The sequence below is a fragment of the Paroedura picta genome, chromosome 10 (genome assembly GCF_049243985.1).
Source record: "Paroedura picta isolate Pp20150507F chromosome 10, Ppicta_v3.0, whole genome shotgun sequence".
Taxonomy (NCBI): Eukaryota; Metazoa; Chordata; class Lepidosauria; order Squamata; family Gekkonidae; genus Paroedura; species Paroedura picta.
In genome coordinates, this window is record NC_135378.1 from 77,088,036 (window position 1) to 77,108,019 (window position 19,984).

Consider the following 19,984-nt stretch of genomic DNA (forward strand, 5'->3'; position numbering starts at 1 on the left):
GTGACTCTTGGGGTGCCCCTCCGTGTTGTGGTCCCTGTTTTAGTCAAGGGGACGTAAATTAACGAGCCTGTTAGTGGCCTTGATGAAAAAGTACACAGGAATTTTTTCCCCTATGATTCTGAATGTTGTGGGGTTGAGTCTGCAGGAGGTAGAGGCTGGGAAGAAGCGGGACCTCAGTAGAGTATTAAAGCCATAGAATCCACACTCCAAAGCAGTCATTTTCTCCAGAAAAACTGGAGATAAGAAGAGTTGGTTCTTATATGCTGCTTTTCCCTACCTGAAGGAGGCTCAAAGCTGCTTACAGTCGCCTTCCCTTTCCTCTCCCCACAACAGACACCCTGTGGGGTGGGTGAGACTGAGAGAGCCCTGATATCACTGCTCAGTCAGAACACTTTTATCAATGCTGTGGTGAGCCCAAGGTCACCCAGGTGGCTGCATGTGGGGGAGTGCAGATTCGAACCCGGCATGCCAGATAAGAAGTCCACACTCCTAACCACTACACCAAACTGGCTTAGTATTAGTTGGAATACTAAGAGGTAGGCCCTGTCTGGAGGTTAGCAATTCTAACCAATTCTCAAAAAGACACACTTCTGCCCCTTTACAAACAGTATTTCTATGTTTCGTGCAGTGATACTGGATACAGATAAGAGAATTTAAGCCAAAAATGCACAGAACCCATGTGTCTAAAGATTTAGAACAATCTTCTTAATCTACACCAGTTTAGTGTAGTGGTTAAGAGTGGTGGTTTCAAAGCTGGTTTTTCACATGTAGCCAGATGGGGGACTTTGGGCTAGCCACAGTCCTGGTAGTGCTCTTGTAACAGAGCAGTCCTGTCAGAGCTTTTTCAAACCCACCTACCTCACAGGGTATCTGTTGTGGAGAGAGGGAGGGAAAGTGATTGTAAGCTGCTATGAGACTCTTCCTGATAGTGAAAAACAGGGTATAAACCCCAACTGTTTTTTGTAAGCAGTATTATTAAAATGTGAGGGAGCATTTAACATCACTGGGAACTTTTCAAGGCTTTCCTGTTCTAGCAGCTTTTTTTTTTTTTACAATTTATTGCACAACATTTCTTATCTCAAGTAAATGAATAGCATACTGTGTCACAAAGTCCAGTTAACAGTCAGACTGAGGAGAAAGTGTATGTGTAAAAGAAAGAAAAATGAATGCCTTACTTGATTTCCTCCAGCTTTTAGTCATCATAATCTATTCATATTTGGAATCCTTGGTGAAACTTTTCATTCCTGTGAAGAGAAAATCAGTCAGCGGTGAAATTGTACTTATCACTGGAGCAGGACATGGTCTTGGAAGACGTACAGCTTATGAATTTGCCAAGCGTCAAAGCAAACTGGTTCTCTGGGATATAAACAAGGTAAAAACCATTTCACCCATTTTTAGATCAGATAAATACTTGGGAGGGGGACTGTAACTGAGTTATAGGCAATTATGATGATGATTTATCTGTGGCGTTATTTAGAAATAAGCCCCAATTCATTTCAGAGGAATTTACTTTCAAATAAACCTGCTGAGGATTGCAGCCTCTGACAGAATTTAGTTTTGTTCTCTGCATATAGAAAGACTGAAGGTAAAATTTTCCTGACTTAGTATTTTGTAACATTTATCAAATGTTTTCTTGAAAATCAGTTTTGCTTTGCAGATCTGTCTCTGTTTTAAGGCAGGCATTATAGAAATAAGGTTAAAAATCCAAGTCAACGTCCTAGTGGACTTTAAGCTGGCAACCAGTTACAGATCTTTTATTTCTTCTTGTGTTCTTCCCATGTGTAGTCCTGAGAAATCAAACCACAAAGAAGATATATTAGTATATGCAGCCACCGCAGATGGTCATATTAAAGGAGTAGTATTTGGCATACCCTTAGGGTAGCGATCCTCAACCTGTGGGCTGCGGACCACATGTGGTCCTTCGACTAATTTGAGGTGGGCCCAGAAGGACGCCTTCTCCCCCCCCCCCGGCCCTTTACTTCATCCACCCCAGCCCTTTACAACACACTTCATTGTTGTGGCATGTCTGTATCTTATTTTGAAGGGATGTTTAAACATTACCATAGCGATCAGAGAGCACTAGGGCAGTGGTTGAGAGTAGAGGAGTAAACTACCCCCCCCCCCCACCGGGCCTCAGTAAAAGGCGTTGAGTGGTCCCCGGTGATAAAAAGGTTGGGGACCACTGCCTTAGAGGGTCTCTGATCATAATGTCTGTTACATCACGTGTTCCAGGTTTGAGTCATGGCGCTGTAAATGTATTAAAGGCACTTTTTAAACCCAGTTACAGATTACTGATTGAGTACAAAGGCATTATCAAGTTTTTCCCTTTGCTTTTGCAGCATGGTGTTGAAGAAACAGCTGAAGCATGCAGAAAGCTGGGAGCCACAGCCCATGCATTTACAGTGGACTGCAGCAATAGGGAAGAAATCTACAGTGCTGCAGAGAAAGTGAGAGTTGTTGTGAATGAGAACAAAAGGTTCTCCTGACTGGCCAAAAAAGAATACTAACAAAAATCTTAAAACAAAATAACGTTTTTAAAGCAACTTTTAAAAAAGATTGCAAATATGCCTAGAAGTTCTGTCTTTCGTCCACGTACCTCTGATAATTTAATTCAGTCATTTATTTGATGCATTTGTACCCTACTTTCTCCCCAATGTTGACCCAAGACAGCTTACATCATTCTGCTGTCTTCCATTATATCCTTACAACAGCAACAACCCTATAAGGTAGGTTAGGCTGAAAATGTCTGACTGGCCCAAGGTCACCCAAGACAATTTTCATGGCAGAAGGGGAAATTTATTTTATTTTATTTTATTTCATGAGGCTCAGGGCAGTAATATAGCACAACTGATAACAACAATAACAATAATAGTGGGTTCCGTAACTGAAGACAACAAATACTGTAACACATCTCATGACAACAATAACTTTCTAACCATTACCCTGGGACACTGGTTTTTGAAAGGTCTGTGAGCCAGGAAGGGGGGAGGGAGTTTGTCACCGTCTTGGGGTAGTTTTAACAGGGGTTTTAATTATTATGATGATGGGGGGTAAAATATTGTTTTATGGGGTTTTATTGTGGAGTGATTTTTGTAAACCACCACGAGCCACCTCGGAGTGGCGGAATAGAAACTGAAATATAAATAAATATACATCCCATAGGTTGGTTGATTTAATTGTTTCACTTACTCAGGTTTTAATCTGCGTTCCTGAGTGCGACCTCTAAGGAGGCTTTACACACACACAAATTGATGCAGTTTATCAGTATTTCCCATTACATGAGGCTGTCAGCTCTGGGTTGGGAAATATCTGGAGATCTGGGGTATGGCACCTAAGGAAGGGTGGGGTTTGTGGAGGAGCTTCAGTGGCCTCTAATGCCATAGAGTCTAACTTTCAAAGTGGCCATTTTCTCCAGATGGACCGGTCCCTGTTGCCTGGAGATCTTTAGCCACGGCCTGGCGACTGGCAGCCCTGTCAAGTGATAAGTACCAGCTTAACTTTGCTGATTGCTCAGTTTACATAATTTCTGTTTTGTGTGTTTTAAAGGTGAAAAGAGACATTGGAGATGTGAGTATCCTGGTGAATAATGCTGGAGTGGTAGCAGCCGCCGATTTTCTTTCCACCCAGGACAAGCAGATCCAAAAAACCTTTGAGGTCAACATTCTTGCTCATCACTGGGTAATTATTATCATTAGAGTCTTCACTTGACATTGTGGGAAACAGCAGTGCTGCCTTACATTTGGGCAGTTATAAATAAAAGACAGATACAACACATTATTACTGGTTATAACAAATATACACAATCTTTGTATCCTACAGAATTGCAAAGCATTAATTGAAATACTCATAATGATGTTCCTAGCCTAACTAATAATATTCCTAGCCTAACTAATTAACTCCTCGGTCTGAGGAGATAAGGCTGGACATAAATGTTTTAAATTAAATAATTAAATGAAAGATGTTCCTAAGAGAGCTGAGAGAAGGAATTGTTTGAATTACCCCCTAATCTGAGGGGCCACTTGTCTCTTTATGCCCATTGCAGGGTTCTTTGCTCTGTTGGTAGGAATTTGCTGATTGTATTTGGCCTCTGGGAGGTATGCCTGGCCTTAACCAGGGCCAGGGCCTTTTCAGTCCTGGCCCCAACCTGGTAGAATGAGCTCCTGGAAAAGCTAAGGGTACTGATGGAGCTTTCAGTGTTCCACAGTCCCTGTAAGATGGAGAACTTCTGCCAGGTGTTCAGTTGAGGCTGGGCTAGGAAGAACTGCTCCCTCCCAGTGTAGGCCCTGTGTGGGCGTGTAAAAGCCACCGGCAAATATCTGTAGCTGTACCCTGGGGGATTTGTGACTGTTGGATGCGGGGGCCAGGGGTGGGAACGGTTTAGTGTCTCATCCTGCTGTTGTGTTCTTACTGCCATCTTTATTGGGATTTTACTGTTTTATGGAATTCTAGATTCGTGTAAACTGCCACAAGCTGGGTTTTCAGGAGTGGCGGTCTGAAAATCTGAAAATAAATACATAAATACATTTTGAACATGGATGCATGGACCTAAGTTACACCACTGGTTCATTACAGTCGGTACTGCCTACTCAGATTGGCAGTGGGTCCCAGGTGGAGGTATTTCATTTTATCTACTACCTCATCTTTTAAACTGGAAATGCCAGGAACTGCACCTGGGGCCTTCTGAATATCAAGCAGATGCTCTTCCACTGAGCCCTGGCCCCTCCCTCAGCATGATGGTTTGGTGTTTGTGCACTCCTGCTTCCCAATAATGCACCATTTCTAAATAAGCAGTTTACTATAAAGCCTCTCAAGGAAGACGTTTATACTAGACTTTTCATCGTGCCCTTCCTCCAAGGAGCTGCAGGTGCTTTATCTGGCTCTCCTTTATGCTCACATCACAGCTGTGAAATAACTTGCAGAAATGCAAGTCATTACAACACTCAATATTTTGACATACCAAAAGTTTTTTTTATCTCACTATGCATGCTAACCTTGTTCAACTCATGTATCCATATTCCTCACAATTTATTTTCTTTGTGATATTGTTATATTGTGACTGTAAAGTAATGGTAATGTTATGGTCTGTTGAGTTTACTCCCTGGCCTCGGGATAAGATAGTTACCGGCAATTACCTTGTAAAAATGTTTCACGCTGGTATGGAAACAGATGGGGCAAGCAGCATATGGTGATGTGATAGCCTTTGATCACTGTCTCAGACAAGTTTTATTTCTCCATGTTTGTGGGAGATCAGGGAAATCCCTTGAATTTCAAGGGGATTGATTGGCTGTTTTGGCAGAGAATTATCATTGGCTGTATTTGGATGTGTGACACAGTTTACTAATGTAACAGAATTAATTTTGCCATATATTCCCAGTTCTTGGTCTCAGGAAGAATGCTTGCACTCAAAAGCTCACACCCTGAATAAATCTTTGTTGGTCTTAAACAGGGGTAGTCAAACTGTGGCCCTCCAGATGTCCATGGACTACAATTCCCAGGAGACCCCTGCCAGCGTTCGCTGGCAGGGGGCTCCTGGGAATTGTAGTCCATGGACATCTGGAGGGCCGCAGTTTGACTACCCCTGGTCTTAAAGGTGCTTCTGGATTATGATTCTATTGAACTGTGAAATAAGTTAGTCAGAGAGCCTGAATACATGATATGCTGCTTGTGTGTGTGTCCCCACCCCATATTCACCATGGTTGCTGTCTACCAGGCATGCTGTGAAGTTCATGCTCAAAGGAACATGGGAGCCAGATTTGGACCAGCACCATGATGGGCTAGGAAAGGAGGCTTAAGTTTCTCCTGCTCTTCCTCCTCCCCATACTGTGCCTCAACCTGAAATGATCCCAAGAAACCACTGTTTGCCTCACAGGGGAACTATGGACTTCATACACATTTCCCCAGTGGGGCAAATGGTAGCTCTACAGGGCCATCTCAGACCAAGGGGAAAATATATTAAATTTATACAATCTGATGGTAAATTTAAGAATTTTTGATTGAGAAGTATCAGCCTCTAAAGTTTCTTTTCCTTCTTTTAAAACATGTCTGAAGACAACGAAAGCCTTCCTGCCAGCAATGTTAAAAAACAACTATGGCCATATTGTCACAGTTGCATCAGCTGGCGGGCACATAGTGGTTCCTTTCCTGGTTTCTTACTGGTATGTATAGTGAAGTTTTTTCTGTTATCAGTGAAGATTAGCTTTACAGGCAAGAGAGAAAAAGCAAGATAGGGTTAAAATTACTTTGCTCTAATCTCTCCCTTTCAAGAGTGATCACGAGCCCTGTTTATAAATCACTGTGCGTGCACATATCATCCATGTACAATATAAGCTTGATTTTCCTTAATGCATATACTGAATAACATTTAACACATGTACAGCTGAATTTGTAATTATAGTCCCACGTTTATCCAATACTGACCACGTTTCATTTATAAAGCCAACACAAGTTGGTTCTTTCTTACAATGAGAAACCTGCTTGATGTGTGTTCATTGTAACATGTGAACAGGGCTATTCTAAGTACCAATTAGCATCAGAATAAACTCACTTGTTGTTTTTTAATGCAGCTCTCCGTGTTGTTTCTGCCTAATATTGCTTATGTTCAAATGGTGTTGCCAATCATTCTATTTAAATCTACTGCTTTGGAAGCAGTAGATGCTGCTTTCTGTTAGCACCTCATCTTGTAGAAGAGATTCTTTCATTAAGAGCAGCAGAGAACATTGGTCAATAATAAGCAATTTTCTGCCATAATCGGCTTGTTTATTAATATCCTGATAGTTTGCTTGTCTGTTTTAGCAATCAATTAATAATGGTTCTTGTGGCAGTCATCCCTGTCACCTGTCCTACAGGGCACTGAAACAATCCTTGTGATTTTCACCTTATGCAAATCCAAGTGATGGACAGCCAATCAAAGCAAGCCTTATGTTTAACCCTCTCTTCTCAGATAGGAGCTTGGAAGCACTGGTTAGGGTCATATCAGCCAGCAATTTTATTTGGATTTTTTTCCTCAGGTAGGCTAGGGGAGAATGCTTATTTTTAGCCAATAAATAAGTGCCCCGGTAAAAGCCAGGAGTTCCAAATCTACCTGGGCAAGTTTCTGACCTTTTCCTCACCAGGAATTCAACCCAATCCCAGTGCTTGGATCTATATTCCCTTGCGGTGGGCTGACTGAGCATCTGAGATACTCCAGACCTAGGGCAATCCTGGGCCGGTACCGATACCATCTGGAAGTGGGAATTAGCCTTGCGACCGGATGAGCGCTGAGCCAGGCCAAATTTCTGGTGCAGAAAAGGTCTCTGAGAGCCAGGTGAAAGGGGAATCTGAACTTTTGAAGGAGCCTAGTCCAATGAATCTCCTACTTTGAGGTAAACTTCCTCAGGAAAAGAAACAAGAATCTCTCCCTAATGTTTGTTTATTTTAGTTGAGTCCAGCAGAGGCCTAGAAATTGAATTTATAATAATAATAATTAAAAATAATTATTTCACAGTCAGAGTAGTTCAGCAGTGGAATAGGCTGCCCAAGGAGGCGGTGAGCTCCCCCTCACTGGCAGTCTTCAAGCAAAGGTTGGATATACACTTTTCTTGGATACTTTAGGATGTTTTGGGCTGATCCTGCGTTGAGCAAGGGGTTGGACTAGATGGCCTGTATGGCCCCTTCCAACTGTATGATTCTGTGATTCTGAAAAATGCCCTGTAAATACATCCAATATTGTTATGTTAGACTTGTGGAGATAAGCAGTTTACATGCTGCCAACATTTCTTCATTAACTCATGTCACTTCTTATGATCATGGATAGTTGGCACTTCAAAGATAAAGAGGGGCTAGTGTGAGGTGGGGCCGTTTAAAAGGAGGGGCCACCACAATTCTATTTTCAAAGCCTGTGTAGCGCGCCACAGAAAGCGAAGCAAAGATTCACTTGGGCTAGTCAAGAAATAATGGCAGGCTCTAATCAAATTGCCCCCCTCTCTTTCCTTAGTTCAAGCAAGTTCGCAGCTGTTGGGTTTCACAAAAGCCTGACTCTAGAATTGTCTGCATTGGGGAAAGATGGGATCAAAACTTCATGCCTTTGTCCAGTTTTTATAAACACTGGCTTTATAAAACATCCACGTTCAAGGTAAGCTGCAAAGAGGGAGAGCTGGGTTTATCTGCTCGTGTACAGTGCTTGCTATGCATGTCAGCGTATTAAAAATCCATCAAGAGAAGGAATGCCGGTCCCCATGCCTTATCACCAGTTGCTTCTGAAACTATATTGTGTCAGTAGTTTGCTTTGTGCAACACTGGGTGCTGCTATTTAAATGAAAGCAATTCCTATGCAGAGTTACTCCAGTCTGAGCCCATAAAAAAAATCACTGTGTTGAAGCTAACCAGCTTTTCTGCTGGTCAAAACGTGAATAGAGGGGCCAAAAAGGGTGTGCTGGGTATCATGAGATCTACTGTTTGGTCAGAAGGTATGTGGGACAGGGACAGAGGGAAACTGGATGAGACTGAGTGAAAAAACTGGGTTTATATCCTGTAATAATTCTGCATAGGATTACACTGTAAATCCTCTGAGTTTTATGGGTAACTATCATTCCAAAATAGATTTCAATCCCTTCTGTGCAGACTCACCAATGCCATGAGTTAATCATTATCATTGAGAATGCAAGGCAACTGACAATAATAGTTAAAAACATTTTTAGTTTAAAGGCAAAAAATAATATAGCAAATCCTGAATCTCCCCAGCCAGCCACTTAAAAGATTGAGCTCCTTCAAAAACCTTAGCCAACTGGTCCGCCTTGCAGCACTTCCGGGTGGTCTCCAAGAGGGGTGGGCACACTCCTCTCCCAAGTTGGAGCTATGATGAAAAAGGCTCTGGTTGATGCCAAACAGGCCCCCCTACATGGTGGGATAGCTAACAGATGGCTGCCTGACGACTATAGTTGGCAAAGAGGGACACACAGAAAAAGACAGTCCTACAGTTATGTGGGCTTTAAATGTAGGGAACAGACAAGCTAAGGAATCCATTTCTCTTTAAAAAATGGGAAACATTCACAATTTGGCTGGTTCTATAATTGCCTCCTGGCCCTGGGGGACATGTGGTATTCAATATATTGTTTAGCTCTTTGTTAAAAGCACTCAGGGTTCCAAGAGTCTTCTTGGACAAAGTGGGTAATACAGCCTTTCTCAAACTTTTTACCACTGGAAAAACCCCTGAAACATTATTCAGACTTCGAGAACCCCCAGATGTGGTGTGATCATGCAGAATATGGTTGGGAAGCATAGCTGTGTACGTGCTGACTCCTTCACACACCCTCCAGGCCCATCACTGGTCATTTTGGGAGGGAGGAATGGGTCGACATATGTGGTCATATCACTTGATAAATGTTTAACAAATTTTAAAAATATATAAAACATTAACTTCCACCCATTCAAGAAACCCTTCCAGGGCTGTTGAGAAACCCCAGAGTCTCACAAAACCCTGGCTGAGAAAGTCTGGGCTAATTTTACAAATAGAATAATAACCCCAAAGAATGATGCAGTTTTATTCCTCTAGGGCTGCTATCTTAAGAACATATCCCTGAATAAAATGGGCCTTATATCTGAGTAGACCTGCTCAGAATTGCTAGGAAAACTCCATAAATCCTGTACATATAAATAAATAAAACATTCTGGAAACTCTTCAGGCTGTTTTTCAGATTAAACTAACATTGTCGTATTCTGTCAAGGACTATCTTTCCATGCATCCTTTCCTTTCACTTCAGATTATTACCTCTCCTGGAGCCTGACAAAGTGGCAAATAAACTCATAGATGGAATACTTTGCAACCAAAAAATGATATTTGTTCCACCATTTGTCAAATTCAGCCTGTTCTTTGAAAGGTGAGAAATGACAACTTTGTTTGTTTATTTTGATTTGATTTAAAATAGACACAAGAAAAAGAAAACCACACATATAAGAAATAATGTCCTGTTTCAATCTTTCTTACAGAATTCTACCAGAACGTGCCTTAAGGGCTATGGAGAAATTCTTAAAAGTACAATTTGATGCAGTTGTTGGATATGGTGAAAAAGAAAATATACTGGAGTCTAAAGCAAAATAACATGCCGAAGAAATCCCATGCCCTTTTCATTCAACAACACATTAAAAATACTAGTGTAATGATGCAATGGACCTCAATGGTGTACTGCGCCATTTATGTCTATCCAGCTTGGTGTAGTGGTCCAGACTTGGTGCGGAAAAGAGTCCGGGCTTCTAATCTGGCGAGCCGGTTTTGATTCCGTTCTCCCCTCTCTCAGCCTCACCTACCCCATAGGGTGTCTGTTGTGGGGAGAGGAAAGGGAAGGCGACTGTAAGCTGCTTTGAGCCTCCTTCAGGTAGAGAAAAGCGGTATATAAGAACCAACTCTTCTTCTTCATGCAGCCAGCTGGGTGACCTTGGGCTCGCCACAGCACTGATAAAGCTGTTCGAACCAAGCAGTAATATCAGGGCTCTCTCAGCCTCACAGGGTGTCTGTTGTGAGGAGAGGAAAGGGAAGGCGTCTGTAAGCCGCTTGGACCATTTATGCACTGGGAACTTCTCTGCCCCAGCTCCCGTGCAGGAGCACAAATCGGGGGCAGATGAGGTGCACCAGGCCAAATGCTCTCCCATGTAAGTGCAGGAAGACGTGGGGCAACCTGCCATGACTAAAACTCCAGGCTGCAGCCCGGCATGATACTTTCAGTGCATAAATGGACTCCTTCAGGCAGAGCAAAGCGGCATATAAGAATCAACTCTTCTTCTTATACCTAATAGACATGGGTTGGCCCCAGTGTGGATGAAAACATCTGTAAAATGGGTCCAACCCATGTTATAGTTTGTACTTCTGCTAATTCAATGGAACACTCAGGTTTGTACAAAAGCCTATTTACTAATTATATATTACGGGTTAGAGGGTTTTATGGGATTTAATGGAATTTATATTTTTATATAGCCCACCTTGAGTCTTTGGAGGAAGGCAGGAATAATAATAGTAATAATAATAATAAGAAGAAGAAGAAGAATGAGAAGAATAAAGAAGAATAAATGTGGAAATGCATACATGCCACTGAAAAATGTAACAAAGTTCTGTTGTCATAGCAACTCTGTCATGCAAGAACATGGCAATCAGTTGTGGAGGGAAATATACTCCTGTCTGCCCCCCTCCCCCCTCCCTGCAGTCTTTCCAATGGAAATAGGTAGGCCAGAATAGAAAGGGAAGCTAAAATGAGTGCGTGGGGCAAGGAAGAACAGGAAGTTGTGGGAGGGAGACAGCATGGGCCTGGGGTAAGTAAGCCAAATGAGTGGGCGGGTGGTGGGAGGGCAAGGCAGGGAAAGGAAGCAGGAATTGGTATGGTACAGTGGCAATTTGGGGGACTGAAGGCAGTGCCTGCAACAAGGGAGCAGGGAGGTTGGGATTTCCCCTTCCTCAGCAATTCCTCATAGGCTATTTTTAATTATTAGAACTCTTTTGTAACTCTAGAAAGATTAAGTTTAACATATTCAAGAATTTTGTGCCAGGTATTGACATTGCTGTTATCTTGTGTCCCCTAGTTGTATTTGTATAGACAGGACACTTAAACTATGAATACACAAAAGTGCATCGTCACTGTAGATCTTAGTGAAGGCTTCAAGCAAATTCCTATATTTCATCAGTTTGCTTATTTAGTCTCGCTTTATGGCCAGCTTGCTGGGGGGTAAACGGTAATGACTGGGGAAGGCACTGGCAAACTACCCCGTATTGAGTCTGCCATGAAAACGCTAGAGGGCGTCACCCCAAGGGTCAGACATGACTCGGTGCTTGCACAGGGGATACCTTTACCTTTACCTATGGCCATTTACTTGCTCACTTGAGGGAACAACAAAACTTAGAAGATCACATTTCACCTTACATGATCAGTGTTTCAAACCATAGCTATAGGTCATGGTATTCAAATCACGGCCTGGAAGTCGCCAGCTTGAACTGGGTCCCGAAATACAGTGAACAAGAAGTAATGCTCTGTTGGTTAAGGCAGAACTGTAAATTCTTTAGTCCCATGTGTTCATTTTGAAAATGGGAAGGTTATCATTTCTCATTCATATAGAATACGAAACTATTCATGAGGTTAGAACAGAGCTGTTCTTAAATAAGTGAATTATTTCAATACCTGGAATGTTTTCCATATAATTTATACAGACACATGATGTCATGGGGTTATTGCAAACATGCGCAGTTGTTCCAAAACAATCCCTTTGAAATGAAAAAGGTTTAGATGAGTAACTTTGACTAGGGATGTACTGTTTATCAGAATTAAAACTTCAAGGAGTTAAAAGTTCAGTGAAATAACATGGAAAGAATTTGTTTCTTTATTTGTCTTTGTCCTTATATGCAACAGTGACATCAAATTTAAGGTCATTCAGCCTCCACAGAGCTGGAATTGCATGAGCTGGAAGTAACCTAGAGGGGAATTGAAGAGATCATGTTAGTATTTTTGTACTCCCAAAATAACAGGAAACCTATTAAATACCATGTAGACCTAAATCATCAAAACGTTAAAAAAAGGATTTGTATCACATTAGTCTAGTCCATTTGTACTGATTTTCTGGAACAAGCACCCGAAAACAATAAGGAACCTACTAAATACAGTGTAGACCTAAATCATCAAAAGCATTTTAAAAATTTTGGATTTTATTGTTTGGCATAGCGATCCCCAACCTGTGGGCTGCGGACCATATGTGGTCCGTCGACTAATTGGAGGTGGTCCGCAAAGGACGCCTCCCCCCCCCCCTTTACTTCACTCCCCTCCGGCCCTTTACAACACACTTTGGATGTCATTGTCTCCCATCACTCCCAGATGGGACTATCTCATTGCACAGAAACGAGCTCAGGGTTCCCATTGATTTGTCATTGTCATGAGTTAAAATTTCCATGAAAATAAAATGTTCCTTATGTTCATTGTTGTGGCGTGTCTGTATCTTATTTTGAAGGGATGTTTAAACATTACCATAGCGATCAGAGAGCGTTAGGGCAGTGGTTGAGAGTAGAGGAGTAAACTACCCCCCACACACACACCGGGCCTCAGTAAAATTGTCAAGCGCTGAGTGGTCCTCGGTGATAAAAAGGTTGGGGACCACTGGTTTGGCACGCTCACCTATCCAGCATTATGCTGACTTTCAGAAGTGGTGGGACAAAAATCATCCTCCGATTGGTCAGTATCCCCTCCATTACTTGCTTTGCTACTTCTTCCGGCTCCAGGGGTGGCATCAGTCTGAAGAAACAAAGTACGACAGCTACAGTCTAGGTGTAGCAAAAGATCAACAAGGGGGCTGTACTGTGTGTGGAAGTAACACAACAGACCAGAAATCACTGCAAAAAAAGCTCCAACTATGTAAACTAAAATCCCATGTCATTCCAGAATTTCTGGGAGAAGAGATATTTCTTTGAGCTGGAAAGATTGTTTGAAACGGCAGAGAACTCTTCTACCACATTTGTAAATTGAAAGGTTGATAGCAATTTTGTAAGCCTTCCCTTTATTTATTCCAAGAAATCGAAGGTAACGTTTTTGTAAAAAAACTAACAAACCTTGTTTCTGCAGTTGGAGCTTGCTTGCACCGTGATTTACAGTCTAGGTCAGTCTTTCTCAACTTTTTTACCACTGAAATATTCTTCAGGCTTTGAGACACCCCAGAAGTGGTGCGACTGTGCAGAATATGGTTGGGAAGCAGAGCTGTGGACATGACCACCTGGGCCCTTTCCCTTCCTACCCCCTCCAAGCCCATCACTGACCATTTCGGGAGGGGGGTACAAGTCAATATGACTAGGGCTGGACATATCATCCAATACATTTTCAACAAATTTTAAGTATAACTCCCATTTGGGAAACCGCTCCAGGGCCATCAAGAAACTCCAGGGTTTCATGAAGTAAGCCTGGTTGAGTAAGCCTGGTCTACTCCTAGTTGAGTAAGCCTGGTCTAGGTACAGGCAGGTTCCTATACTGTGTGTAAATTTAATGAGATAATAGCCCAACCATTTTCTGCCTGGTCGTGCCACTCCTCAAAGCCTGAAGAATGTTTTAGGGGTTTCTCAATAGCAAAAAAGTTGAGAAAGGCTGCACTAAACTGTCAACTCAAAAGGTTTATGATGGTGAATGCTACTCCCCTATCCTTGTCACCTCTTTAATAATTGGGGGAGGGATGGGATTTTTAGCCGTCATGTTAGTAGATTGATGTTTTAATGGGAATTTTAATGGGGTTAGTTGTTGTGACCTGCCTCGAGCCTGTCGGGAGAGGCGGGAAATAAATCTAAAATAATAATAATAATAAGGCTGGTAGAAAAAGCTGTTCCATTCTTACACAAAAGGATGAGTATTAACAGGAAAAAGGAGAGCAGAGTTTGAAATTGTTTTGTTCAGGCAGGCCACCATGCATCCTAAAATAGAGTCTGGTCAAATTGTGGTTTAGCAAGAGGTTTCAAAGGGGTGTTGTCCTACCTTCCAACAGAGTTGCACTGTTTGCTCTCGCAGCCAGGAATATCAGGTCCAAATTGTGCAATTAGGATTAAAACCCTAATCATTATGGTTCCTTTTATCTGTGTAACTTTTTATTACTTTTATTACTCCCGGTGATTATATCAGTTTGATGTCTTAATTTTAACTGGCTTTTATACTGTACAGTCAATTTGCTGGAAATGGCCAATGGCCAACCAATAAACTAAATCGGAAATCCTACCTTCCATATACGTTACCTTGAAGACGGGTTTTTGACGAAATTGCTATTTATAAACATAGGACACACGCAAGACGTCTGAACCCCGTTCTTTTTCAGAGCAATCAGTTCCTGTGTCAAAGCTCTGTGGAAGCCGACAGCAGCAAACTTGCTGGAGCTACAAGAAATTTCAGACACGGCTGAGTGTTTGTAGAATCTTTGCCCTGACTGGTCAGCTATTCTTGCATTGCCCCATACATAGACAAGCATGTACCTAGAGAAGCTACTGTTGACTGAGCTCTTTTGGCCACAGGCCCATAGATGAAATTCATTCACAGGACTTTTCGTCCGCCTTGCTCACCAGGGCCCATTCCACACATGCCGGATAATGCAGTTTCAGTGCACTTTAGAAGTAGATTATCCTGTTCTGCACAGGAACATCCAGCTGCCAAAGCACATTGAAAGTGGATTATCCTGTGAGTGCAGAATGGGCCCAGGACTCCAGGCAGGCCACCGTGGTTTTGTGAAGTTCATGCAGTGTTGGATGGTTGAGAGTAGGGACTGATAGGATGGGTGGTAGCTTCTTCCTACCCTATGGGGGCTCATTAAGAACATTAAGAACCCTGGGATTTGAATCAATGGCTTCTTGCCATTGTTGGGGAACCCAAATATTTCTTCTGCTACAGGAAGCATCTCCTTTCTCCTGATAAGAAACAGCCATACGTACCAATAAGGCACGATGAAAGGAGCTACTATGTGACCAACTGCAGATGCCACGGTGACAATGTGGCCATGGTTGTTCTTCATCATGGTCGGCAAGAATGCTTTTGAAATCTGAAAGTGAATAAAAAGAAATAAATGAGTGCTTATTAGATCCTTAAGGCCCAAGCTAGCTTGATCGGTGTCAGCACTGTAAGATAAATCTTTATAATGATATAATAATTTTATGTGCTATTCTGGAGCCACGTAGTTAGTACTTTTTGTTGTATTATAGCGTGGCTCAGCAAATGTTGTATCCGCTCTCTGCCCTACAACCTGCTGGACCATTTGTCCTTCACACTTATAAAATTAATCTTAAAACAGAGGCGTTATGGATTTAATGAAAAATTACCCAGTAATGAGCAAGAATGTTGACTTCAAATGTCTTCTGAATCTCGTGGTCCCCAGTTGACAGCAGATCAGTGGTGGAGATCACACCAGCATTGTTCATCAGGATAGACACATCTCCAATTTCCTTTTTCACCTTTGGAAAGTCAAGTGTCATCATAACTATACAAGACAGAACTGGGCCAGTGACTATCTAATCTAGCATCTGGCTTCCCACAGCGGCCAACCAAATAGGGCATGGATGCCATGGCTCACATTTGCTGTCGTCTTCCAGCAACGGAGTTCACTGCCTTAAAAAATGGACACTATATTTAGACATCCTGGCTAACAGCCACTAATAGACTTCATTCCATTTGTCTAGTCCTCTCCTAAAGCTCTCTAACCCAGACTTTTTCACCCTTTTGACTATGGAGGAGCCCCTGAAATAAGTTTTCAATTGATGTCGGCTGCCCATGCCTCCCTGCCATGCCCCCTGGAAGTATCTTGTCACCCACATTAATAGGCAAGCTCAAGGAGGACAGCGCACGGGGGGGGGGGGGAGTCAGGAAGTGGTTTAACACAGGAGAATTGTGCTAGCCATTCCCCTCCCAAGTGCAGAAACCACAAGAAAACTCAGCCATGCTCAGGAGGGGGGAAAGGAAGCAATGGGAGTGACTGGTTCCTCAACTTGTTGCCTAGTCCATTAAGATAGGAGGGGAAAAGCCACAGACCCCCTCCAGAGCTCCTGTGGATCCCCAGGATCCGTGGACTCCTGGCTGGCAAGTTGCAGAGGTCCAGCATGCCGGATTCATATTCAAAATTTCCTAGATATTTCATTATGACACTAGCGGAAGTTGGCTGGTGGAACTTCTGCCATGATGAGTCAGCATAAGGGTTCTCAAGACCAAGAGCTGTTGACTCAGAATGGACTTCTCCTCCTCCTTGCAGATCCATGAATCCAGAGGCCATGACCATCTATCTAGGAATAGTAACCAAATGAAGTCCACAGAACATGAGGGAAGAGCCCCCACAACACACTCATCATGTCCCTGTGGCATTCTTAACGCTCCCGGAAGACCTACGAGCCCTGCGGGAGCTGTCTACTTTCCACAGGGCCTACAAGACAGATCTCTTTCACTAGGTCTATGGTTGAGGCTGGGGCAGGAGGAAGCTCTGGTTGCCCTCCCCCACTTAGGAAGCTATGTCACTTATTAGAACACCATGGGTGACGTCTGGTTGACATACCCCCCTGCTCCCCTGGTGGCAGGATGGACTGGTTTGTTCCCCCTCCCCCCCACTGCCAGGTTGTTCTTAATGTTATGTATTCTTAATGGGTTTTAATTGGATTTTATTGTTGTGGGGTTTTTATTCTGCAACCAGCCATGAACCGGCTTGCCGAGAGTGGCGGGTAAGAAATTTTAATAATAATAATAATAATAATAATAATAATAATAATAATAATAATAATAATAAGGACCTGGTGAATTTGGGGGCAAGTCATGAACAATTTCTTCTGGGTATGATTGCTGGGGAGGAGAAAAAATTAACCACCAATGTTTCCCAAAGACAGAGCACCAACTGTTAGGACAGTAGAAAATGATTTACTGGGGGGTGGGGGGATTGAATGTTAATAGTAGGGAAATGATTTGTATAAGATAAAGAGATAGAATGAGATTTTCCCTCCCCCTTCATTGCAGGAGATGTTTTATGAACCATTTCAATTACAGTATGTGATCCTAAATATATTTTTAATGAATCGTAGCGAGTTGGGAGAACCTTCTCTGCCACGCTGTAGATTTCCTCCTTCTTGCTGCAGTCTACCCCAAAGGCATGGGCCTCGGCTCCCAATTTTCTGCATTCGACAGCCGTTTCTTCAACGCCGTGCTGCAAACAAGAGCAGATTTTTAAAGTTACTCATTTACATCCTACAAACCGGTATTTTAAAACAGGATGAAATCTTGGTTTGTGGGGATTAAAGAAATCTCTCATCCACTTCCATAGTTACAACCTCTCAGAACTGTAACTAGCCATGGAAAGGAAGGAAAGCAGGATCAATTCAGCCAGCAGCCACGTCTCTAAAATTTTTAAGATCTAGAAGTCAAAACTTGCTCAGGGTTCCTGGCCCCAAAGAGGGAAAAGTTGCCTCAACCAGAGGCTGGTGGAACGGCCTGGTGGAACGTTCTATCTGATCAAATCAGGACCCTACAAGATCTTAATAATTTCTGCCAAGCCTGTAAAACAGAGCAGTTCTGCCAGGTCTATGATTAAGGTCTAGAAATATTAGGTCAATAATATCAAGGCATGGTCTTCCCTGCTTGAAAATCTGCCCCAAACAAGTTCTCCAAGAACTTCTATGGCCCCTCAGCTCTGTGACAATCTAACTCCCACAAAGAGGAGGCAGTCTGAAGGTGGAATAGACCGGTTCGATTTAAACTTATTTTTATTTTTACTTATTTTTACATTATATTTATATTTTTGTTTTATATTTTGAGAGCCAGAGCCATCTGCAGACAACAAACAGGCCACAGCTATGGCGGCATGACCACTACATGTTGTGTGCATGAGCAGGTCATGTGAAGAAGGTGAGAAGGAAAGAAGAAGAGTTTTTATACCCTGCTTTTCACCACCCAAAGGAGTCTCAAGGAAATAGAGGGATGGAGAAGGAGGGTAGTGGGGTTAAAAGTGAGTTCAGGGATGCCAGTCCATAGGTAGGACCTATGTGCAGCCAGCTGGGTGACCTTGGGCTAGTCATGGTTTTCTTAGGGCTGTTCTCACAGAGCAGTTCTGTTAGTGCTTTCTCAGTCCCACCTACCTCACAGGGTGTCTGTTTTGGGGAGAGGAAGGGAAAGGTGTAAGCCACTTTGAGACTCCTTTGGATAGCAAAAAGCAGGGTATAAATAAACCAGTTCTTCTTTCTTCTACTGAGTGGGGCAGGCTGGAGCATGAGGATCGGGTCCTGGAGAAAGCCACCTCCCAAAAGGTACAAGTACTCAGTAATAGTGTATACCATCATACACACACAAACACACACAAAGAACCCTGCATCTAGCTACGTTAGATTTTCGCAAGGTGATAATTTTATATTATGCTTTTGAAAATGGCTCAGCTTCTCTTCGCTGGCCAGACTGTCAGCCTCACACGGCTGCCTTCCTACCTTATTGATGTCCCAGAGAACCAACCGGCAGTGATGCTTTGCAAATTCGTAAGCCGTGGCTCGCCCAAGTCCGTGGCCAGCTCCGGTGATCAGGACAATCTCTCCAGTGACAGACTTCCTCTTTGCAGGTATGAAAAGCTTGACGAAAGCCTCCAAGTAGGAGTAGAGGACAATCAGTAAAAACAAGGGGATCTCCAGCAAGAGATGCATTTTGCTCCGCAAATATCCCGCACGGTGACTGATCTTCAGCTGTTTGCACACCGTTTATTCATTCAACAGGCAGCCTAAGTGAAGTCCCATCCAATAGGGACTTGTGACATCAGTGACCCCTCTCTTATCTGTATTTTTTTGTTCATGTGAATTGCTCATGCGTACTCCTGGCAATCTTTCATAGAGGACTGTAACATTCCTTTTTGGACTGCCTGGGCCTCTTGCGGTTACCCTACTGCAGGCTGTGCTCTGACACTGCTATAATGTGCTATTTTTTTGTCTCATAGCCTGCACCTCTCTCATGATTTAAGAAACAGGAATCTTCTTGGGGTTAAACTTACTGTGGAGGAGGAAGGCGGCTTTCCATCCTGGCTCAGTGGGAAGGGAGTGCAATGACTTTGAAGTGAGAGGAAAGGGGTTAAGTAGGTTTGCCAACTTGAGGTTGAGAAATTCCTGGAGATTTGGGGTTGAGGCCTGGAGAGGGCAAGGTTTATCACAGAACCATAGAGTTGGAAGGGGTCATAGAGGCCATATAGTCCAACCCTCTACTTAATGCAAGATCAGCCTAGAGTACCCATGATAAGTATCTGTCCAGTTGCTGCTTGAAGACCACCAGCACCTTAGGCAGCCAATTATATTACTGAATTACTCTTTGAAATACACCCACCCCCAGGGCACAGGTAAAAGAAGCTAGAAGGAAGGAGGGAGTGGGGGAGGAGTCTGCATGTGGGGGGGGGGGTGAGAGAGAGAGGGAGAGAGAAGGAGGGAGGGAGGGAGAGAGAGACGAAACAGCCCTGGAGCAGTTATGTATCCCACATACTTGTGAGAGGCAGGTTGTCACAACTTTTATTATATAAAGGA

At 43.0% G+C, this 19,984-nt stretch overlaps 2 protein-coding genes across 2 annotated transcripts; one reads left to right on the plus strand and one right to left on the minus strand.

Annotated features, from left to right (window-relative positions):
* The first annotated feature begins 1,016 nt into the window (after window positions 1-1,016).
* On the plus strand, window positions 1,017-10,142 carry LOC143819371 (estradiol 17-beta-dehydrogenase 11-like). Its single transcript, XM_077300948.1, has 7 exons — window positions 1,017-1,372; window positions 2,340-2,447; window positions 3,547-3,678; window positions 6,049-6,155; window positions 7,973-8,110; window positions 9,738-9,854; window positions 9,964-10,142. The coding sequence occupies exons 1-7, from the start codon at window positions 1,163-1,165 to the stop codon at window positions 10,073-10,075; spliced, it is 924 nt and encodes a 307-aa protein (XP_077157063.1). The 5' UTR covers window positions 1,017-1,162; the 3' UTR covers window positions 10,076-10,142.
* Window positions 10,143-12,313: 2,171 nt separating this feature from the next.
* Window positions 12,314-19,815, minus strand: LOC143819373 (estradiol 17-beta-dehydrogenase 11-like). The gene is made up of 7 exons (XM_077300951.1): window positions 18,914-19,815; window positions 17,536-17,643; window positions 15,785-15,916; window positions 15,401-15,507; window positions 14,714-14,851; window positions 13,122-13,238; window positions 12,314-12,427 (listed from the first exon to the last, which is right to left on the minus strand). The coding sequence occupies exons 1-7, from the start codon at window positions 19,121-19,123 to the stop codon at window positions 12,337-12,339; spliced, it is 903 nt and encodes a 300-aa protein (XP_077157066.1). The 5' UTR covers window positions 19,124-19,815; the 3' UTR covers window positions 12,314-12,336.
* Window positions 19,816-19,984: the final 169 nt, after the last annotated feature.